This window comes from Heterocephalus glaber, unplaced genomic scaffold, assembly GCF_053883595.1.
Source record: "Heterocephalus glaber isolate CG9 unplaced genomic scaffold, H.glaber_assembly_v1.0 deba00001805, whole genome shotgun sequence".
Classification (NCBI taxonomy): Eukaryota; Metazoa; Chordata; class Mammalia; order Rodentia; family Bathyergidae; genus Heterocephalus; species Heterocephalus glaber.
The window spans coordinates 1480196-1497854 of NW_028258480.1; the positions used below are offsets into that span (position 1 = coordinate 1480196).

The window sequence follows — 17659 nt, forward strand, 5'->3', positions numbered from 1 at the left end:
TCTGCCGCCGCCGCGTCTCCACTGCGCTGCGCGCGGGAGGACCCCGAGGCCCAGAGGATGTGGGAGCCCCACCGGAGAGGAGCCGGGCCTGTGGCTGACCCACCCGCGCTGGCCTTGGAGACAGCCTTTCGGGTCCGGGGCGCACTTGGCGTGTGACCACACGGGAGGGGACACGTCCCACATCCCAAGGGACCAGGGCTCCAACAGAGCGCGGACAGGGACAACGCTGGTTCCCAAAACATTTTATTGAATGTTCCAAGTGGCAAAATGTCATTGGTCTGACAGGGCGCCTCCTGGGGCGGGGAGGGTCCACCCGTTACAAAAATCGAAGGCCTTTATAAAAATGCTAGAAATTGGTATCAAAAGAAAACCCACGGGAGGCTGAGGCAGCGCAGAGAGAGGAGGAAAGAGCTGCAGGGCAGACGGAGGGCGGGAACCTTTGCCCAGCCGGGAGGCAGGGGCAGGCGGGGGGACACGGGGTCAGAGCCGACACAAAGTGCATGAATGTGTCCCCGCCAGGGACCCACAGAAACGGGCACTCCCCGAGGCTGCAGAGGGACCTGCGGGCAGAGATGGGAGTGAGGGGCGGCCCGGCCTCGCCTCCCCGCCCCGCGCCCACCCAGCGGTCCTCACAGGCCAGGGCGGGCCCTCACCTCGGGGCCCCTCAGACCTTCTTCTTCTTCAGCTTCAGGGCTTGCAGCCAGTGGGGTGACGACCCTTCAGACCTAGAAGCAGAGGCACAGGTCCAGGAGGTGAACTTCCAGGAGACAAGGGAGGCGGGCTGAGTGGCAGGGGAGGACGGCGCCCCCTCCGGCCGGAAGAGGGAGCCAAGCCTGGCTCCATCGCACGCAGCGGGTTAAGCCCCAGTTTCCCTGTCCAGGCTAACACCAGGCCAGCAGGGAAGCCCAGGGCCCCGGCGCCTACCCTGAAGACTTCTCCGGCTTCGGGGGTAGGGCAAGGGGCTTCCCCAGCCCGGGGACCTTGCAGGACTTGGAGCGCTGGACCACAGCCTCCTTCTGGCCAGCCTTGCCCTCTGCTGGCTCCGCCTCCTCCGCCGAGCGGTTTCGGGAGCGCAGCTTGGCCTGGGGAGGAGTCCAGGCAGAGACGATGAGCCGGATGGGCGAGGGGCGGCAGCGCCAGGCCTCTCGGGACAGCGCAGGCCCGGCCCTGCTCCGGACAAGGCCACCAAGCTCAGCTCGGTCTCGGGCTGGACGCCGGCCCTGGCCCCAGCAGGCCCAGGCCAAAGCTGTCCCTGCCCAGGGACCCCCGGGGCCCCGTGGCTCTGGGGCAGGAACTCCACGCCCACCACTCTGCCCTGGGCCAGCAGGACGCCCGGGCTTCAGGCCCTCTGAGGACGGCGGCTGACGGGAGCAGTGGGCAGCAGTCAGGCCGGACCGGGGCCGGAGCGGCGCTCGCTACCTTCAGGGCCGATGGGCTCAGGCCGGGAAACAGGTTGACTTTCAGCCCCTTGGTGCCCAAGGACATCCGGGTCCGGCGGCTCTGCGGCTCCTCTGCCACCTCCTCGTCCGAAGACGGCACCCGGGACGCCCGCGGCTCTGAGAGGCAGGACGGGGTCAGGCAGGGGCCCAGGCAACCTCCCCACAAGACGCGCGGCAGCCACACCGCAAAGCGAGCATACCCGTGGAGTCCCGGAAAAGGCGCGCGTCCGAGTCGGAGGCTTCCGCCAGGCCCAGGGTCCCCCCGGGCCGGATGGCCGGGGCCCGGTGCCCTCGCTTGCGGCCCAGGTGGGCCCGGCTGCGATACACGGCGCTGTCGAGGACCTCGGTGTCCTGGCGGGCACAGTGACACCACCGTGAGGCGCCCGCCTGCCGCGCCGCCCGCTCCCCGGGCCCCACACTGACCTCGATGAAGGAGAAGTCCTGGCTGGGGCCGCGGGCGGGAGGCCCCGGGGGTGGCCGCCGAGGGGCCAGGGTCGGGTCCTGCTCCCTGCACCCAGGCCCCTCGAGGCCCCAGGTGCCGTCCACCTCCTCCCCACAGCTGGCTCCGCCGTCGGGCTGGGGCCGCCGGGCAGGCAGGGGGTCCCCACCGCGCTCCTCAGGCTCCTCCGGGTGGCTGCCTGCCGAGGCTCCTTCCTGCTCCAACAGGATGCTGAGCCCCGAGGCCAGGGACTCGCTGGCAGCCTCCGCCTTGCCACTGCTGGTCAGCAGCGTCCCCTCTGGCAGGCCTTGGGTGCCAGGGGGCGGGGTGCAGGCTGGACGCTGGCCGGGGCTGTGAGAGACAGAGCAGAGCCATCATCCACGAGGCCTGTCCCCACCGTCCGGCATCCTCCCTCCCTTGTGCCTGGGCCAGGGCGGTCTCAGCTGGGTCTCAGATTTTTGGAGACGAGTGGGTGCACATGGAGTCATCGTGAGTCCAGACCGCACAATAAGAAATCTGCCCCGGTGCGCACCGCAGGAGGGGACTCTGACACCTCCGTGCATCGGTGCCCAGAGGGCCCCACTCGAGCCCAGCACGAGGGCCGCTCCGCCTGCACCCCAGGCCCCTCAGGGTCTCGAAGGGTTGCGGGTGAGGCTGTGAGCCATCGGGCACCGGGCAGCTTCTCTGAAGCCAGCCCCCTCCACGGCCCTGCTCCCGGCGCCTGCTGGTGTGGCAGTCCCAGGGAGGAGCCAGGCCGCGGCCCTCCGCCTGGCCCACTTGTATCACTTCCGGGCCCAGCTCCAACGCCCGACCTTTCTTTTCTTTTCTTTTTTTTTGACTTTTGAGACAGGGTTTCACCACGCAGTTCAGGCTGGCCTTGAACTTGTGATGATCCTCTGCCTCAGCTCCCAAGTGCTGGGCAACACCACAGCTTTCTCCCCCGGCCTCTCAGGACTGCAGCGCAGCCGGGGAGCGGGGCTGGAACACACCGGCATCCTGCTGCACGCCGGTCCAGGCCTGGGAGCTTCCCCTCTTCCTGAGCCTGCGGGGACGCCCCAGGCCGCCTCCTCCCCTCCTGGACAGCACAGTGGCCACTCTGCGGCCAGGTACCTGGGCGTCCCCAGTACGCAGGCCTCGCTCCCCACGCACTGATCTGTCAGCTGCAACACAATGTACGCTCGCCAGCCCCTGGCCCTCCCACAGCACGAGCTGCCCGGCCTGAGTGCCCCTCCTTGACCCCCCGGAAGCCAGGTGAGTCAGCACAAGCTGGGCGGGGGGGGGGGGGGGCGGCTCTGTCCTTCCGCTGCTGACAGAGCAGGACAGGAGGGCTGAGGGCGAGGAGGGGGCAGCCCAGTCCCAGTCGACAGGGCCAGGTCCCCAGCGGCTGGGGCGGGCAGAGGTCAGCAGAGGTGCAGTGCTGGGCCCCGACCAGCCTCACCCACCGCAGCTGCCCACTTCCTGCCTCCTGGAGGGCTGCTCTCGGGTCCACCCGAGCGTGTGTCCCTCCCCCAAACAGGGACTTTCGGAGGAAACCTGTGCCCAGCACAGAGCAGCACCAGCACCCAGCACCGTGAGGACGAGTCCTCCTCGAGGTCCACACCGGCACCATGCAGCCCCACCCCTGCGCCCACACCGGATCTGCAAAGCTGTGGCTCCGGGTGATCGGTGATCGCCACCCGGGCGACAGCTGAGAGCAGCTGCAGGGGCCGGGGCCAGAAAGGAGCTGTGATCAGAAGCTCGGGGCCTGGGGCCTCAGTTTCCCCACCAACGAAATGAGAGCAGGGCTCCCTGATCTGAGGGTGTTCTTGACCCCACAAAGGCTCCAACACCTCGGCACGGCTGGACCAAGGGGAGGTGCAGGGGATGAGCAGCAGGCCAGAGGGAGGAGGGGCCGGCTCAAGGGCCAGAGGGGACCAGGCTCTCACGACTGCACCCTCGTGTACCAGTCTGGGCTCCGCTGTGTCAGGAAACGGTTAGCATCAAGGATACCTCTGCCTACATGAGGGCAGCAAGAAAAATGTCCCCAGGGAGCCGGGCATGGGGGTGCACACCTGCACTCCCAAAACTCAGGAGGCTGAGGCAGGAGTGAGAGTTACAGGCCAGCCTGAACCACACAGCAAGACCCTGTCTAGAAAAACAGAGAGGGAGGAAAAAGAAAACAAAAAAAAGCCCTGAGGGGCCCCTTTATGGACACCTCCTCTGAACTTCAAAGCAGACCCTAGCACATGTGACTAACATGTTTTCGGTGATCACCACTTGCCAGACAGGCCTGCAGCTGTCTCCCTGCGTATATTCACCCTTAGTCTCCACAGAAATGCTGGTGGGGGGGGACCAAAGGACCCCCCACCTAACTCACAGAAGGTCGGGGCGCTGGGAGAGTATGCTGCCCAGGATCAGAGGCGCTGGAGTCGGGCCCAGCGCACGGCTGGCCAGGAGCCAGCCTCTGAGCTCATCGCAGGACTTCCTGCTCTGAGGAACTTTCCATAGCGTGGCTGCCCGGCTCCCACAGATCTGCCTGGGAAGTGCGTGACTCAGTGTGAGGGCTCCCGCACGCACGCACGCACGCACGGGGATGAGAGCCTCCCGCTCGGCCGCCCTGCTCAGCAGCGGCTTCCCCCCCCCCCCCCCCCCGCGCTCACGCTCGGGACAGGGCCGCTCTGGGTCGCTGCGGGGAAGAGGGCGGCCCAAAAGCGCAGATGCACCTGGGCCCCGCACCTGCTTCCTTCTCGGCCTGAACCTTGAGGCCCGACATCACTGGCTGCACCTGGGCTCGCACATCAACAACCACAGCCCCGACCGGAGCCCGCCCCCACCACCACCACCCAGGGACCTCTGCAAGGTCAGGTGGGTGCTGCAGGCCTGCAGCCGGACAGAAACAAACGGGGCGCTCTGCTGCCTCTGCCCCAGAGCGGATCCATCCCCCTACCAGGGCAACTGCAGATCAAGGAGGAACTCGAGATCCAGGCGGCCACACCGAGTCCGCGCTGATGCCGGGCTCCTGCCCTCCACACAGCTCTCGCCTCGTGCTCCTGGAGCCCCTCCGCCTCCCTCCCTCTCAAATGCCGCACACGCCCTGCCTCTGCCGCCTGGGGCCAGCTCCCACCTCCTCCCACTCCCATCTGCCCCCCTCAGTGCAAACACCTGCCCCCTCCAGGGCCCCAGCTCCACCCGGGCTGGGAGCTGCCACCTTCCCACTCGGGCCTCCGTGGGCGAAAATGCTAGCCAAACAGAGGAGCTGCCTTTTCACACCCTCTCCAGGAGGCCAAGAGCGTCCATCGGGAGACGCTTTGGATCTCACTGAGGACCAGCCTGCTCCTGGACCAGCCATCCTCCAGCACTGGGCAGGATCCCAGGTCCTGGCCAGAGCCAGGTTCCAGAGCTGCTGCCCCTGGGAGCTCTGGGACAGCCCCACTCCCAACCTCAGAAGCCCAGGGCCACAGCACACCAGGCCGGGGAGACACAAGGTCCCCCTCCCTGTAACCTGGCCCAGGGGACACCTGCAACTTCGGTCAGTACCGAAGCAGAGCCCACCGGAAACCATGCAAGTCTGGAAGACTCCACTTCCCGCACAGCCGAGGCCCCAGGTCACGGAGAAAGCCTGAATCACATGGGGCAACAGGAAATGCCCTGAACTCATTCACACTTCAAAAGCAGAATCTGCCTGTGTGCGTGCTACCTCAACACAATTTAAGAAGCAGAACAAAACAAGCCCCAAAGGGAAAGACTCCGAACCGGCCTGGATGGGGCTCCCTTACCTGGCTGCAAGGGCGGTGGCTCCTGCCGTCTCTGGTCCGGCGTCCTCAGAGGGGGCCTCCGGGGAAGACCCACAGCCGTCTGCACCCTGGGGCTCTCTGACCCCCGACTCTCTGGACTCTCTGGCCTCCAAGCGGGGGGATGAGCACCTGCTGCTCCTGAAGTCTCGCTCCAGGCTGGGGCCCGCCTCCCCTGCCCCATGCTCCCTGGCTCCACTTGGGGGCCCTGACAGCCCCCTGCCCCGGTCCCGGCCCACACCACAGCCGCGGGCACCCCCCGAGTCCAGGTCACAGGGCACCTCCAAGTTCCTCAGGCCCAGGTCATCACCCCAGCTCCCTGGGCGCACCCCCAGCTCTCTGGGATCCCTGGAGACCACGCCCCCGAGCACCAGGTCGGGGCTCCAGGCTGCCTGCCCCACACCGCGCTCCCTGCATCTGAGGAACTCGCCAGCCTCCAGGCCCGACCAGTCTGCCTGCCCCATGCCACTGTCCCTGGCCTGGCCGAGGCTGCCCGCTGCCCCGTCCCCGGCCAGGTGGATGCTTGGCACCCCAACCTCCACAGTCCAGTCCTCCTCCCTTGCACCAGTGGCCCCCGACCCTTGCACTTCCAGGCCCCCATCCAGCCAGCCCACCTGCCCGATGGCCACCTCTCTGGCCTTAGCCAAGTCCCCAGGGGCCCCACAGTGGGACACGTCCAAGTTCCTGAGGCCCAGCTGGTCAGCCCAGTCCCCGGGCCTGGACACCATCTCCCCGGGGGACACGAAGCGGCCACCTCCCGCCGTGCTGGGGGGACTTGGGCCAGCACCGCTCGCTCGGTCATCACCGATGATGCCGAACTGTGTGCTCCTCAGGGCGGGGTCCGGGACCAGGTCCTCTCCCCAGTCCCGGGGCCCTGGGCTAAGAGCATCCTCTGGCTGCGGCGCAACACCCAGGCTCAGCTCCGCCGCCCAGCCCCGCTGCCCAGTGTCCCCACCCCCAAGGCCGCCCTCCCCAGGGCCCAGAGCCCCTGCCACCTCCCAGCTGGTGCCACTGCCCTGCCAGCCCTGCAGCTCCTCTGGTGGGCCCTTGGCCCCGCCGTCCTGGCCACACAGCGCTTCTCAAACTCCCCTTGCGGCCGCTGAGCCACCTGGGGGCTGAGGCCAGAGCTTGGGGCTCCCACATCGGAGGTGCTGTCCTGCTCTCTGGGGCCATCGCCGTGGTCCTGCATCCAAGGGCTCTGCCTCAACACCTGGGCCCTGGGCACTTCAGCTGGACGGCTGAGCACTCCGAGCAAAGAGTCCCTTTTCTCAAACTCCCGGTCCTGCGCCTCGGCATCCTGGCTGCTGTAGCTGCAGGGCGCCTCACTCCCCGACTCCCGGGCTGGCTCCTCCTCAGGCTGGCGGGCACTGCTGCCCAGGCAACCTCCCGCCGCAAACTCCCAGTCCTGAAGGCTGGGCTCCTGGCTGCTGTGCGGGCCCAGGGAGTCCCTCTTCCCAAACTCCTGGCCCTGGAAATCCGCATGGAGGCTGGGGAACGTGTCCCAAGAATCCCTCTTCCCCAATTCCTGCTCCTGGAGTTCCACAACCCGGCTGGACAGCATGTCCCGGGAGTCTCTCTTCCCAAATTCCTGGTCCTGCAGTTCGGCCTGAAGACTGGAGAACCTGTCCCCGGAGTCCCTCCGCCCCGGCTCTGGGTCCTGGGCAGCGGCCTCCCACCCCAGGGTGCCGAGTGGGGCTGGCTGTCTAACCGCCCAGCCACTGTGGGCCATGAGCTGCTCCGGGGCACACGTGTCCCTCGGGGCTTTGCTGCTGCTGATGTCAGCCCACTCCCTTCCGCCCCCTTCCCCGGCTCCGGAGCCACACTCCCTGGCCCAGTCCCTGTGCCCTGGGCCCAGGGCTCCTCTTGGGCTGGCAGCCCCATGGCCACAGTCCTGAGAAGCAACGTGGGGCCAGCCGGGAGGCCGGGGGCTGCTGGGGTGCAGGTCTGCTGCGATCCCAAATTCACTCTGCAGATCCTTCTGGGACCAGCCTAGGAGTCCCTGGGAGTAAGGAGAAGAAGCACAAAGAAACAACGCTCAGAGGCAATCAGGCAAGAAGTGATCCAGAAAGAAGTCAGTGCTGCCAGTCGGCCTCACAGCCCGGGTCAGGTTCCAGCTGTGTGACCTTGCACACATCTCAGAACCGGAACCGCTCTGGGCCGGGTCCCTGTCCTGACACAGGGTGGAGCCCCACGCCACAGGGCTGGTGTAAGGGCCTACATGGGTCTTCACCGGCGTGCCAGCACAGGCCTGGCACCAAGGGGCACTGGACTGCCGGTCCCAGGGTCACGTCTACAGCCTTGGACGACACCTGGCTCCCTGCCGAGGTCTGCCTGGGGACCAATGGGACTCAGGCCCTCAGCAGCTCCCCACGAGCCCCCCAACCCCCCTGCTCCCTGGCTCGGCTGGCCAGGACAGCCAAGGGCACGGGGCTTGCCTCACCGCCGCACTCACCCCCGACCACGGCGTGCCTGTCCCGGGCTTGGGGCCCCGGAGCCTGCCGGCCTCGTCCCTCAGGGCCGCATTGGCCAGCAGCCGCTGCAGGATAGACACACTGGCCTCCCCAGGCCCCAGCCCGGCCATGGCCGGGCCACCCACTCCAGCGACAGCCCTGGGGCTGCTGGGTGCGGTGGTGGGTCGGGCCAGGCTGCTCCCTCCCTCGCCTGGACCTGTCAGGCGGGTGGCCAGCCGCTCCTCCCTGCCCTGCTCCAGGCGCCTGAGCAACTGCAACTCAGGCAGCCCCGCCCCAGGCCCTGTTGAGTCACCCGTCTGGGACAGACACACCTACTGCAGTCTTAACCCTTCCTGCTCCTCCAGCCCCAGCTTGCCAGGGCCCAGGCCAGGGAGACATTTCCAGAGCCACCTGGCTGCCAGCCCAAGAGCAGAGGCAGCTGCTAGAACAAAGGGCGCCAACCTGCCGGGCCGCCACAGAAAGGCCAGTCCACGAAAAGCAACACCCACTAAGCACGCATGTGAGCCTGGGGCTCCCTCATCTTGCTGATGGGGAGACCAAGGCGGAGGGCAGCGAAGTCACATGCTCAAGGGGGCTTCCGGGCACAGAGGTGGCAGCCAGGGTACAAACCCAGGCAGGCCCACTGGGCTGTCAGGAGAGAGCCCAGCCTCTAACCTTTGGCCTCGCTATTTTGCCTTGCACAACGTTCTGACAACGGACTGAGCACTCAGCACACAACACCTAGCACCTCCTATGACTCATTTTACCTGCAGCACAAGGCTAAAAGACAAATGCATTTTTGGACTTTTTTTTTTTTTTTTTTTTGGCTTTTGAGATCAGGTCTTGCTATGTAGTTCAGGTCGATCTTGAACTCACTGTGTGTAGCCCAGGCTGCCCTCAAACTCACAGAGATCCTCCTGCCTCAGTCTCCACAGTGTTGGGATTACAGGTATGCACCGACACCAGGCTCCGTGCCATTATTATATAATGCTGGAAGAGCTCAGAACACCTCGCATGCTCAAGGCCCTGGGCTCCAGCCCAGCACCCCTGAATAAAAGGAAAGCTCAAGGCTTTGCTGCCTGCCCCTCAGCTGGGGAAGGCTGGCACACGCTCTCGACTTGCACTAAGCTGAGCCCCAGCACCGCACCGTGCACCTCAGCACTGCCAGCCACTCCCGGCTCCTGTCACGCCATGTCCCCACGGAAAGGACGAGACCCCACACCTGGTCTCTAAGCCCGCGTGGCTCCTCACCTCTGGGTGGGCAGTCGTTGACTCAGTGTCCTGCATCGGGGGCGGGGAGGCCAAGAGCTCATCCAGCCAGCGAGAGCCGCCTCTGGGACCCTCAGGCTGGGGGGAGGCTGCACACCAGTCCTGGGCCTCGGCCCGGGCCAGGGTCACGGCCGCCTCCTCCACGGGCAGCGCCTGCCCAGGGCTGGGGCCGCTGGCGAAGAGGACACAGGGCTGGTCGGGGGGCGCTGGCTGCTGCTGGCCCAGGGCGGGCTCCAGCAGGGACAGGGCAGCCCCTCTGGTGTCGGGGGGCAGGGGGGCCTCGTGTCCTGGCCCCTGCCAGTCCTCCGCCCTCTCCTCAGCCTGCAGCAGGGGTGCGCCCTCCAACGTGGAGGGGGGCTCAGGGGATGGGGAGACGCCTGGGTCTTCGGCCTGGGCCCAGGAAACAGGCCTCCCTGCGTCCCCAGGTGGGGCCCCAGCACAGTGCCCAGCCTCCGCGGCCTCACTGGCTTCCGTGATGGGGGAGGGCGGCGGGGAGTCCAGGCGCCTCACGCCCAGACCCGAGGGGCGCACGGGGAAGGTCCACTCGAACGACTGGGACAGGCTCCAGTTGGACTCTGTCCCACTCCCGAAGGGACAATCCAGGGCCGACTGGCCACCCGGGGCCTGGGGCAGGGCAGCCAGCGAGCCCCCCAGCTTCTCCTGGTCCTGGCAGGGAGGCCGGAAGATGCCCTCCGAGAAGCGGCGCTGAGCCAGGCTGGTGGGATGTGGGTTGGGGTCACCCATAGGCGCCACCTCCTCCCCGGGGGGAAACGTCCTAGTGAGCTCCCGTATCTCACCGCCCTGGGGCAGGGGCGGGGTGGCTGGGGTGTGCTCAGGGCTGGGGTGCCCTGAGACCAGCTCGAGGGGAGGGCTGCTGGGTCTGGGGGCTTCAGGGGCCGGCTCGGGGGGGAGCCCCGGGCTGGCGGGGGGACCGAGGCCCTCGGCAGCAGTAGGCAGGGCAGTTCTTGGGGACGGAGGAGTCACAGGGCGGTGGGGAGAAGCCGTGGGACTTGGGGCTGCAGGGAGCTGAGCGTGCTGGGGAGATGGAGGCGCGGGGCTGAAGATGTCCGCGGGTTGGCCCGGGGCCCCGCCGGAGGGAACCTGCAAGGCAAAGGTCAGGAGCAGCATCACCATCACCATCATCACCATCACCGTGGCTGGCGGCGGAGCTCAGCCGCACGCACCCCGCACTGCACCAGGACAGGGCTTGAGCAGGCCGCAGGTGCCGGAGATGGTCCGGGTGGGGACGACAGCGCTTCGGGGGTCACAGGGTCCTCCTGCAGCCGCCCGGCCTATACTCACTGGTGCAGCGTCCCGCGCCCACCCAGGCCAAGCCCGCTGGCCCTGGCCTCAAGAGGCCACCGTCCATGGAAGGGACGCGGGGAGGGGTGTGCAGCCTGGGGAGTGGAGGGGAGGCTCTCAGCCCAGGGGCCACGACAGCCACACAGGAGGAGCAGGGTCCGCCTCAGCTCTGCCTCCTGGGGCTGGCCGGCCCCTCCCCTTGGGTCTGAGCATCAGCTTCCCCATCTGGACGTGGGCTGCTGGCCACAGTGTCACCTCACAGACCCACCGGTGTGAGCACCATCTGCTTGGAGACAACAGGGAACAGGGAGTGGGAGACACAGGGGAGAGAAGGGGCAGAGGCCCAGGCCCGAGCCCCTCACCCTGCTCCTCGCGGCCCCAGCCCCAGGGCTCCAGTCCCAGTCCTGCTTCCCAAGAGGGCCCACCTCGCTCCACCTCCAACTCCGGGATTCTCCAGTTCCCAAGCCCACGTCCTCCACACCCGAAACCCTCCGCATGCGCCTCCCACAAACCCCTCATGCCCTAAAAGCTCAGGTCGCAAGATCTCAGCCCCACAGCCCTCCGACCACAGAGGCAGAGCCCGAGGGCCATTCCGGCTGCTGTCCTGCCCCCTTCCACTGCCCCAGCCCCTCCCTTCAGCCTCCCGGGAAGTAGGGTTCACCAGCCCCACCCGCCACTGTCTGTTCTGCATGTGCCGTGCGTGGCCTCCCAACCCCAGCCCCGGGACGGAACGGCGGCTGGCGCCCTGCAGACAGCCCTATGCTTGCTGGTGGCGAAGGCCCAGGCCCCATGCTTCCTGAGTTGGGACAGTCCACCCGAAAAGCTCCCTGCCATCCACGCCAACTGTTCTCATTTCTTCTGTCTTAAAACAAACCAAAAAACTCCCTCCTGACCCCACATCTCTCGGCAGCTGCCACCTGCTCACCATGCTGCCCGCAGGCCCTGCTGTCCCCAAACGGACTTCCTCCTTCGCCTTGCCACCTGCCTGCTCAGGCTAAGGTCGTGGTGACCTCCCTGAAGCCGAATCCACTCCACTCGCTTCACATGGCCCCAACAGATCCCAAAGTCGCCAGGTGTGGCGGTGCACACCCGTGATCCCAGTACCCAGGAGGCTGAGGCAGGAGGATATCTGCCTCTCTGCCTCGGTGGGAGGGCTCAGTTTTGTTCTCTGGCACTAAGGCAGCATGGGGGGATGGACACAAACAGTCAAGTCTTTCTCATCCCGGGGTGCGGGGTGGCTTCTGCCGCCAAGAGCTCCCCAAGCGACAAGGACCGCTTCGTGCGGGTGCTCGGGAATGGGAGAGGAAACCCAGAAAACAAGACTTCCTGCTCGGATCCAGAACAAGCCGCCTGGGGAGGGAGCTCTGGACAGAGCGGGACACTTCCGGTCCTGCCTCGGGCCCTTCCGGCTGCCTGGTCCCTCCCAGGGACCTGGAGGGTCTCTATGGGGTGCCCCGAGGACGGTGCCGGTTGTGGACGTGGCAGCTGTGATGCACAACAGAGCTGCTGCCTGTGAACACGCACGGCCTCCTGCCAGACCGCAGCTTACCTCCTCAATAACCAGGGTAACCCTGGCCCGGGTCCCCAGCCAGCCCTTGGGCAAGCCCACAGGCCTCGGTTTCCCCTTCTGAACTGCACAGACAGAGCAAGAGGCCTCAGAGGTCCCCTCCCACGCTAAACACCCTGATTCGACCGAATGGGGGACAGGACTCACGTGAGTCGGTGGCTCGGAAGTGGCCGGCTGAGCCAGGTCCCCGTTGATGGCCAGGTCAGAAGAGAGGTCACTGTGAGAGAGAGACTGGGTGTGAAGAAAAGGGACAGAAGGGCCGAGGATTTAGCTCAGTGGTTCCGCCACCTGCCTTGCAAGCACAAGGTTCCCAGTTCGATCCCCGGTACAAAAAAATGGCAAGTGGGGAGAGGGTCCCCCGCACCTGAACGGCACCACCTGCCTTTCCCAGGCCTGTCCGGTGCCCTGCTCGGCAAGGGTTGAGCCTGGGCTCTGGGGGGCAGCAGGGGTGGGGCATCCCCAACCCCAAGGGGTCAGAGCTGCTCCCGCCCCGCGCCGCTGCTCCAGTGCCCCAGCCAGGAGCTCCCGGAGGGCTGAGGGGAGGGAGGGCGAGGAGGAGGACTGCCCAGTGCCCCACTGCTCTCGGGCCCTCCCTGGAGCAGGGATGACGAGGCAGCAGCGTGACCTGTGACCTGTGTGGCCAGGACTGCAGGGCAGGCGGCCGGGTCTGGAACAAGCAAAGGTGACTGCAGTCTTCAGGGGACGATGCGGAGGGCGGCAGGCAGGGCCCTCGTGTCCCCTCTGGGCGAGCAGTGCTCTGGGGCCAGCTGGGCGCAGCACTGGCTCCTGAGGTCCCTCACCCCTGCCCAAGATCCTGCGTCCAGCACCACAGCACTGGCCTGGGGTGCAAGCAGCCAGAGGCCTTGGGACAGAACAGAGCGGATGGGAGCGCAAATGGCACCTCTGCCCCTCCCTGCTCAGCGACTTCGGACGTCACCTTGAGCCTCAGTTTCCCCTCTCCAAAATGGATCGGAGTGTCGTCCCTTCTGGCTACGCAGTCAGGGAGGCAGCCAGGCGGGCGCCTAGTGCTCGGGGTGCACAGGCTAAAACTTCTGCACCAAACACTTCAACTCCAGGAACACCGCTTTCTTCGCACTTTTTCTGCTCTGGGGGTTGAACCCACGGGCTCTGCCCTGAGCTCCATCCCCGGCCCTTTTGTATTTTGAGACAGAGACTCGACAAGTTGCCTTAGTCTCCCAGGCCGGGCTCAGACTTGCAATCCTCCTGCCTCGGCCTCCCAGCGTGCCGGGATGACAGGCGTGGGCCACCACGCCTGGCAGAGAGTGACAGAGTTTCATAACGTGCAGTGAGGACGACTCCCTGTGCCTCGGGAATACTCTGGCCGTGGTGACTGGAGTGCCTCCACTCAGAGCACATGACTTCTACGGGTGAATGAAGGTCACGGTCGCACAGGGGGCCGCCCACCAGGTCCCCAGCCCTCACCTGGCCATGGGGGTCTTGCTGTGCTCCTCAGGGCATGCTTCAGGAGCCAGGGTCTCTGCAGGTCCCTCCTGGGACCAGGCCCGGCCGGGAGCTGCCCGGGAGCCATACCGCGAGCTGCCATCCTGGTTGAAGGAGAGGCGCGAGCCCCAGAGGCAGTCAGGGCTGGGCGGGAGCTCCTTCCTTGGCTGCTCCATCTTGGCCAGGATCTCCTCCACGGTGGTGGCCATACAGCGCTCCGCGGCCAGGCGGAATGGGGCAGGGGCCTTCCGCACACCCCCCAGGGCGGCACAGCGGGTGGGTGGGGTCAAGGGGGCCGGCTCCTCCTTCCCGGGCTCCTGAGCAGCTTCTGCAGCAGTGGCCTCCGCTGCAGGTCTCAGCAGGAAGGGCAGGGGACGCTTGCTGCCCCCATATGGCTGGGGTCCGGCCAGCATGTTCATCTTCCGGGCTGACGGCAGCTCGGCCAGGGGGCCCCGAGGCGGCCGAGGCCCCACAGGGACCAGCAGGCTGGGCTTGGCGGGCAGGGCAGGCTTGGCGGGCAGCGCCCGGGGCTTGGGCTGGACAGGCGGCTTGGCCCGAGGGTCACCTGCCGAAAGGTGGCGTTGTCAGATGTTCTGCACCACAGAACCCCGCCCCACCTCTCAGGATGTCCTGCAACCTGCTGTGACAACCTGAGCTTCACCCAGCCGCTGCTCACACCAGCCTCCACTCGGCACCTGACGTGTCCTTGTCCCTGGCTCACACCTACCCAGAGCCCCCTCCAAGCCAACGATGGACCAGCGAAGGAGCCTGTCAGGCTGTGCCCACTGCCCACCGCATGGGATGCCTGGCAGGTCCCCAGCCCAGGCCTCCCTCGAAAAGGTGGCCCTACCCTATGTCCACCTGCTGGGCCGCTTCCCCACCCCACCCCCTCCAGGGCCACCTCCCACTGTCACCTGGTGTGCAACCAGGAATGCAAACTTACTACTGACCTAAGCCAAACAGAAGCAGATCAGCTACAGAGGAAATAAAAGCAAGACCAAAAATCCACCTCTACCAGGGCCTTTCCGTCACAAATAAAAGACCTTGGATCTCTCAGGGCTTGCCCACGGCAACAAAATCCTACACCACCCACTCCTTCAGCCAAGTGGGAGGAGAGAGGGCTAGACAGGGAGCCAGGAGGCCTCCCGTGCCTCGGTTTCCCCCTTGGCAAAACACAAGGCTTCATCCAGATGGAGCCCCAGCTGCGTGGGACCTGCTGGTGACCGCGACCTCCCTGGCGTGGTCCACACAGGAGCAGAGACCCTTCCAACTCGGCCCACTCGTCCTCCCTTACCCCAACAGACCCCCCAGGGAAGAGGGGGACAGCCTGGCCTCCCCCAGCCGCCCCACCTGGTGCCCTGGGTACCTGGCTCGCTGCCGGCGGGCCGGGGCTCCTCCTCCGCGTCCACATCCGTGTCCCGGGGCGGTGGGGCCGCCCTGGCCGGCGCCTCCGGGAGCACGGACACCTCCATCACGAGGCTGCGCGGCCTGGGAAGGGGCGCGAGGACAGTGAGCGAGCGGCTGCAGCCCGGAGGAGAAAGCGCGCAAGGAGGGCGGGGGCGGCCGCAGGCTGGCCGGGAAGTGTCCCGCTCCCACTGAGGCAGCGCAAGGCCGGAAGACGCAACTTCAGGAGAGGCTCGGGGAGGTCCCCAGAGGTCCCCGGGGCCACATCCTTGCTCAGCCCAGACCCTGTCCAACTCTGGCCGCCTCACTGGCCGAAGAAACGCGAGTGCGGGCGCAGCAGGCGCCACCCCTCCCCCGCCAGCCCACTCTCGGCTCCCTCGGGACCTGGTGGGCGCCCCGCGGAGGACCAGTTGGGCAGGGCACGGCAGGGCAGGGCAGGAGGGCCCAGTCTGGAGGCTCTGGGATCTGAATCATCTCCGGAGGAGGAGAGGACAGGGAAAAACCCGCTCCTCCCCAACCTGGGGCTCCGCCCCGCCCCGCTTCCCCCCTCCCTCTGGGAGTGGCTCCCCTCCCTCTCCCCCACCCCGGGTCCCCCTCCCTGCCGGCTGTCTCATCCAAACACGGAAAAAAATAAGGCAGAAAAAGTAAACATCTGGAATACATTTTTTTCTTTAATTTCTCAATCGCGTTGGCTTCGGCTTGGAATTTGATGAGGTAAAGTCAGGGCCTAGTCCCGTTGCCATAGCAATGGCCTCCCACTGGATTTCCAGAGCCCGGCCAGGAGGAAGGAGGAGCCGGCCAGAACAGCCGGGCCTTGAGAACATGGGGGGGGGACTTGGGGAAAACTCCCCGGGGATCCCCCTTCCCAGACCCTCCGGATGGGGGTGGCCTGGGGTTTCGGGGGAGACAAGGAAATAACCCAGGTGACAGCCACGTGGTAGAAGCCCACGGGGTCCCCTCCTCTGAGGCTCCGGGGACTCTGGGCCCTGAGATTCCAGGGCTCACATGGTGGGGGGGGGGGGGGTCGGTCTACTAATTTGTGTGTGACTCCCCGAAGCCTGTTTCCCTCCCTGAAAATGCGGTTTGTGATAGACCCGAGGTTTCAGTGAGAAAACTTGGCCGTTATTACTGTGACCAGTAACAGCGCCCTAGTCCCCGCCTCCTCCTCCCCCGAGACCAGGCCCGCGCTCCCTGGCCATCGGGTCGCAGGTGTGAGGTTTGCGGCCAGCAGCTCCTCAGTTCCCGCCCCCAAGGCCCGGGCTGGGCGAGGACAGCGCCTGCCCACCGGTTCAGGGGCTGGGGCCCCTTCCTTCACCCCAGTGCAGGCCCAGCGCGCCCCACCCCGCCCGCCCCCGCTCGCGCGCGGCGCCCTAAAACCTGTGGCACCCGGGCTCCGCTGAACCCAGCCCTCCTCCTGAGCGTGCCCCGGCTTGTTCCCAGCACGGCAGCAGCCCAGGAGCCAGCAGGGCCGAGCCCTTGCTCAGCCCACTCCCGCGAGGCTTCCTCGGGCGCGCGCCAGGGACGCCGCGGCCAGGCGAGTGCGCAAGGGACAGCAGCAGCCCGGAGAAAAACCTTGTCCTTGTCCTTGAAGGACGGACGGCACAGCGGCGCGGTGCGGCGCGGCGCGGCGCGCAGACCTGGGCTCGGGCGCCCCGTCCACCTGGGCGCCTCTGCGGGAGGAGCCCGGCCGGGCGGCCCGCGTGACCGAGGCCAGGGCCAGGGCTGCAGACCGAGGGACCGAGGCGCCCAGCCCGCCCAGCCCGGGAGGGGGCAAGCCGGGCGCCCCGAAGGGCGAGGGCTGGGCCAGGACCGCAGGGGCCCCGCGGGGACCGGAGCGCGTGGAGCCGGGGAGACCCAGCCGGCGGGGCAGACGGACGGCGGGACGGACGCGGCCGGTGGGCGGGGACGCACAGGAGGGCGGGGGTCCCCAGGCGCGGCCGCCCCGCCCGGAGCCTGGGCCCCCGGCCCCTCCAAACTTTCCGGTGACCCAGGCCCCGCCCCACGCCCCGGGAGGCTGCCCTCGCGCACTCACTCACGCGTCCGACCCCGTCCCCGCCGCTGTCCCCCCAGTCGCCGTCACCGCGGGACCCGGGCACAGCGAGCACCGCGCGGCCCCGCCCCCAGCGCGCCTCATGAATATGCATATATAGGCGGAAGCGGGCGTGGAAAACTTGAACTCTGACCAGCCCTGCGCCGAACGGGGCGTGACCTGCTGAATTATTCATGAGCATGTAAATGTGGGGATCGGGCTAGGCGAGACTGATGCAAGTCCCTCGCGCCACCGAGACGGCGGCCTAGAGAGGCGCGACCCGCCCCTCCCCAGCCGCCCGCAGTGATTGCAGCACCACAGAGGCGCGGCGGCAAGAAGGTAGCCGCTGGCGGACCCTGAACTTCCCGCTACGACCCTGGAGGACGTGGCCACGCGGCCGCCCCACGTGCACAAACTCTGATTGCAAGCCATCCGCCTCTCCTTTTCCCCTTAGTGCTGCTATCTCATGTTCGTCCTCCTTTGCTGAAACAGGTTTTAACACCCTGAGCGTGACCCTTCTTCATCCTAA

At 67.0% G+C, this 17659-nt stretch overlaps 1 protein-coding gene across 1 annotated transcript; it reads right to left on the minus strand.

Moving 5' to 3' along the window:
• Positions 1-226: 226 nt before the first annotated feature.
• On the minus strand, positions 227-17219 carry Cnot12 (CCR4-NOT transcription complex subunit 12). The gene is given in 14 exon segments (XM_087203623.1): positions 227-560; positions 654-725; positions 925-1082; positions 1420-1556; positions 1640-1790; positions 1863-2229; positions 5634-6604; positions 6607-7647; positions 8101-8430; positions 9350-10468; positions 12384-12453; positions 13680-14262; positions 15064-15185; positions 17138-17219. Coding segments are annotated over 12 exon segments (5094 nt in total). The 5' UTR covers positions 15170-15185; positions 17138-17219; the 3' UTR covers positions 227-560; positions 654-664.
• Between the last annotated feature and the right edge of the window lie 440 nt (positions 17220-17659).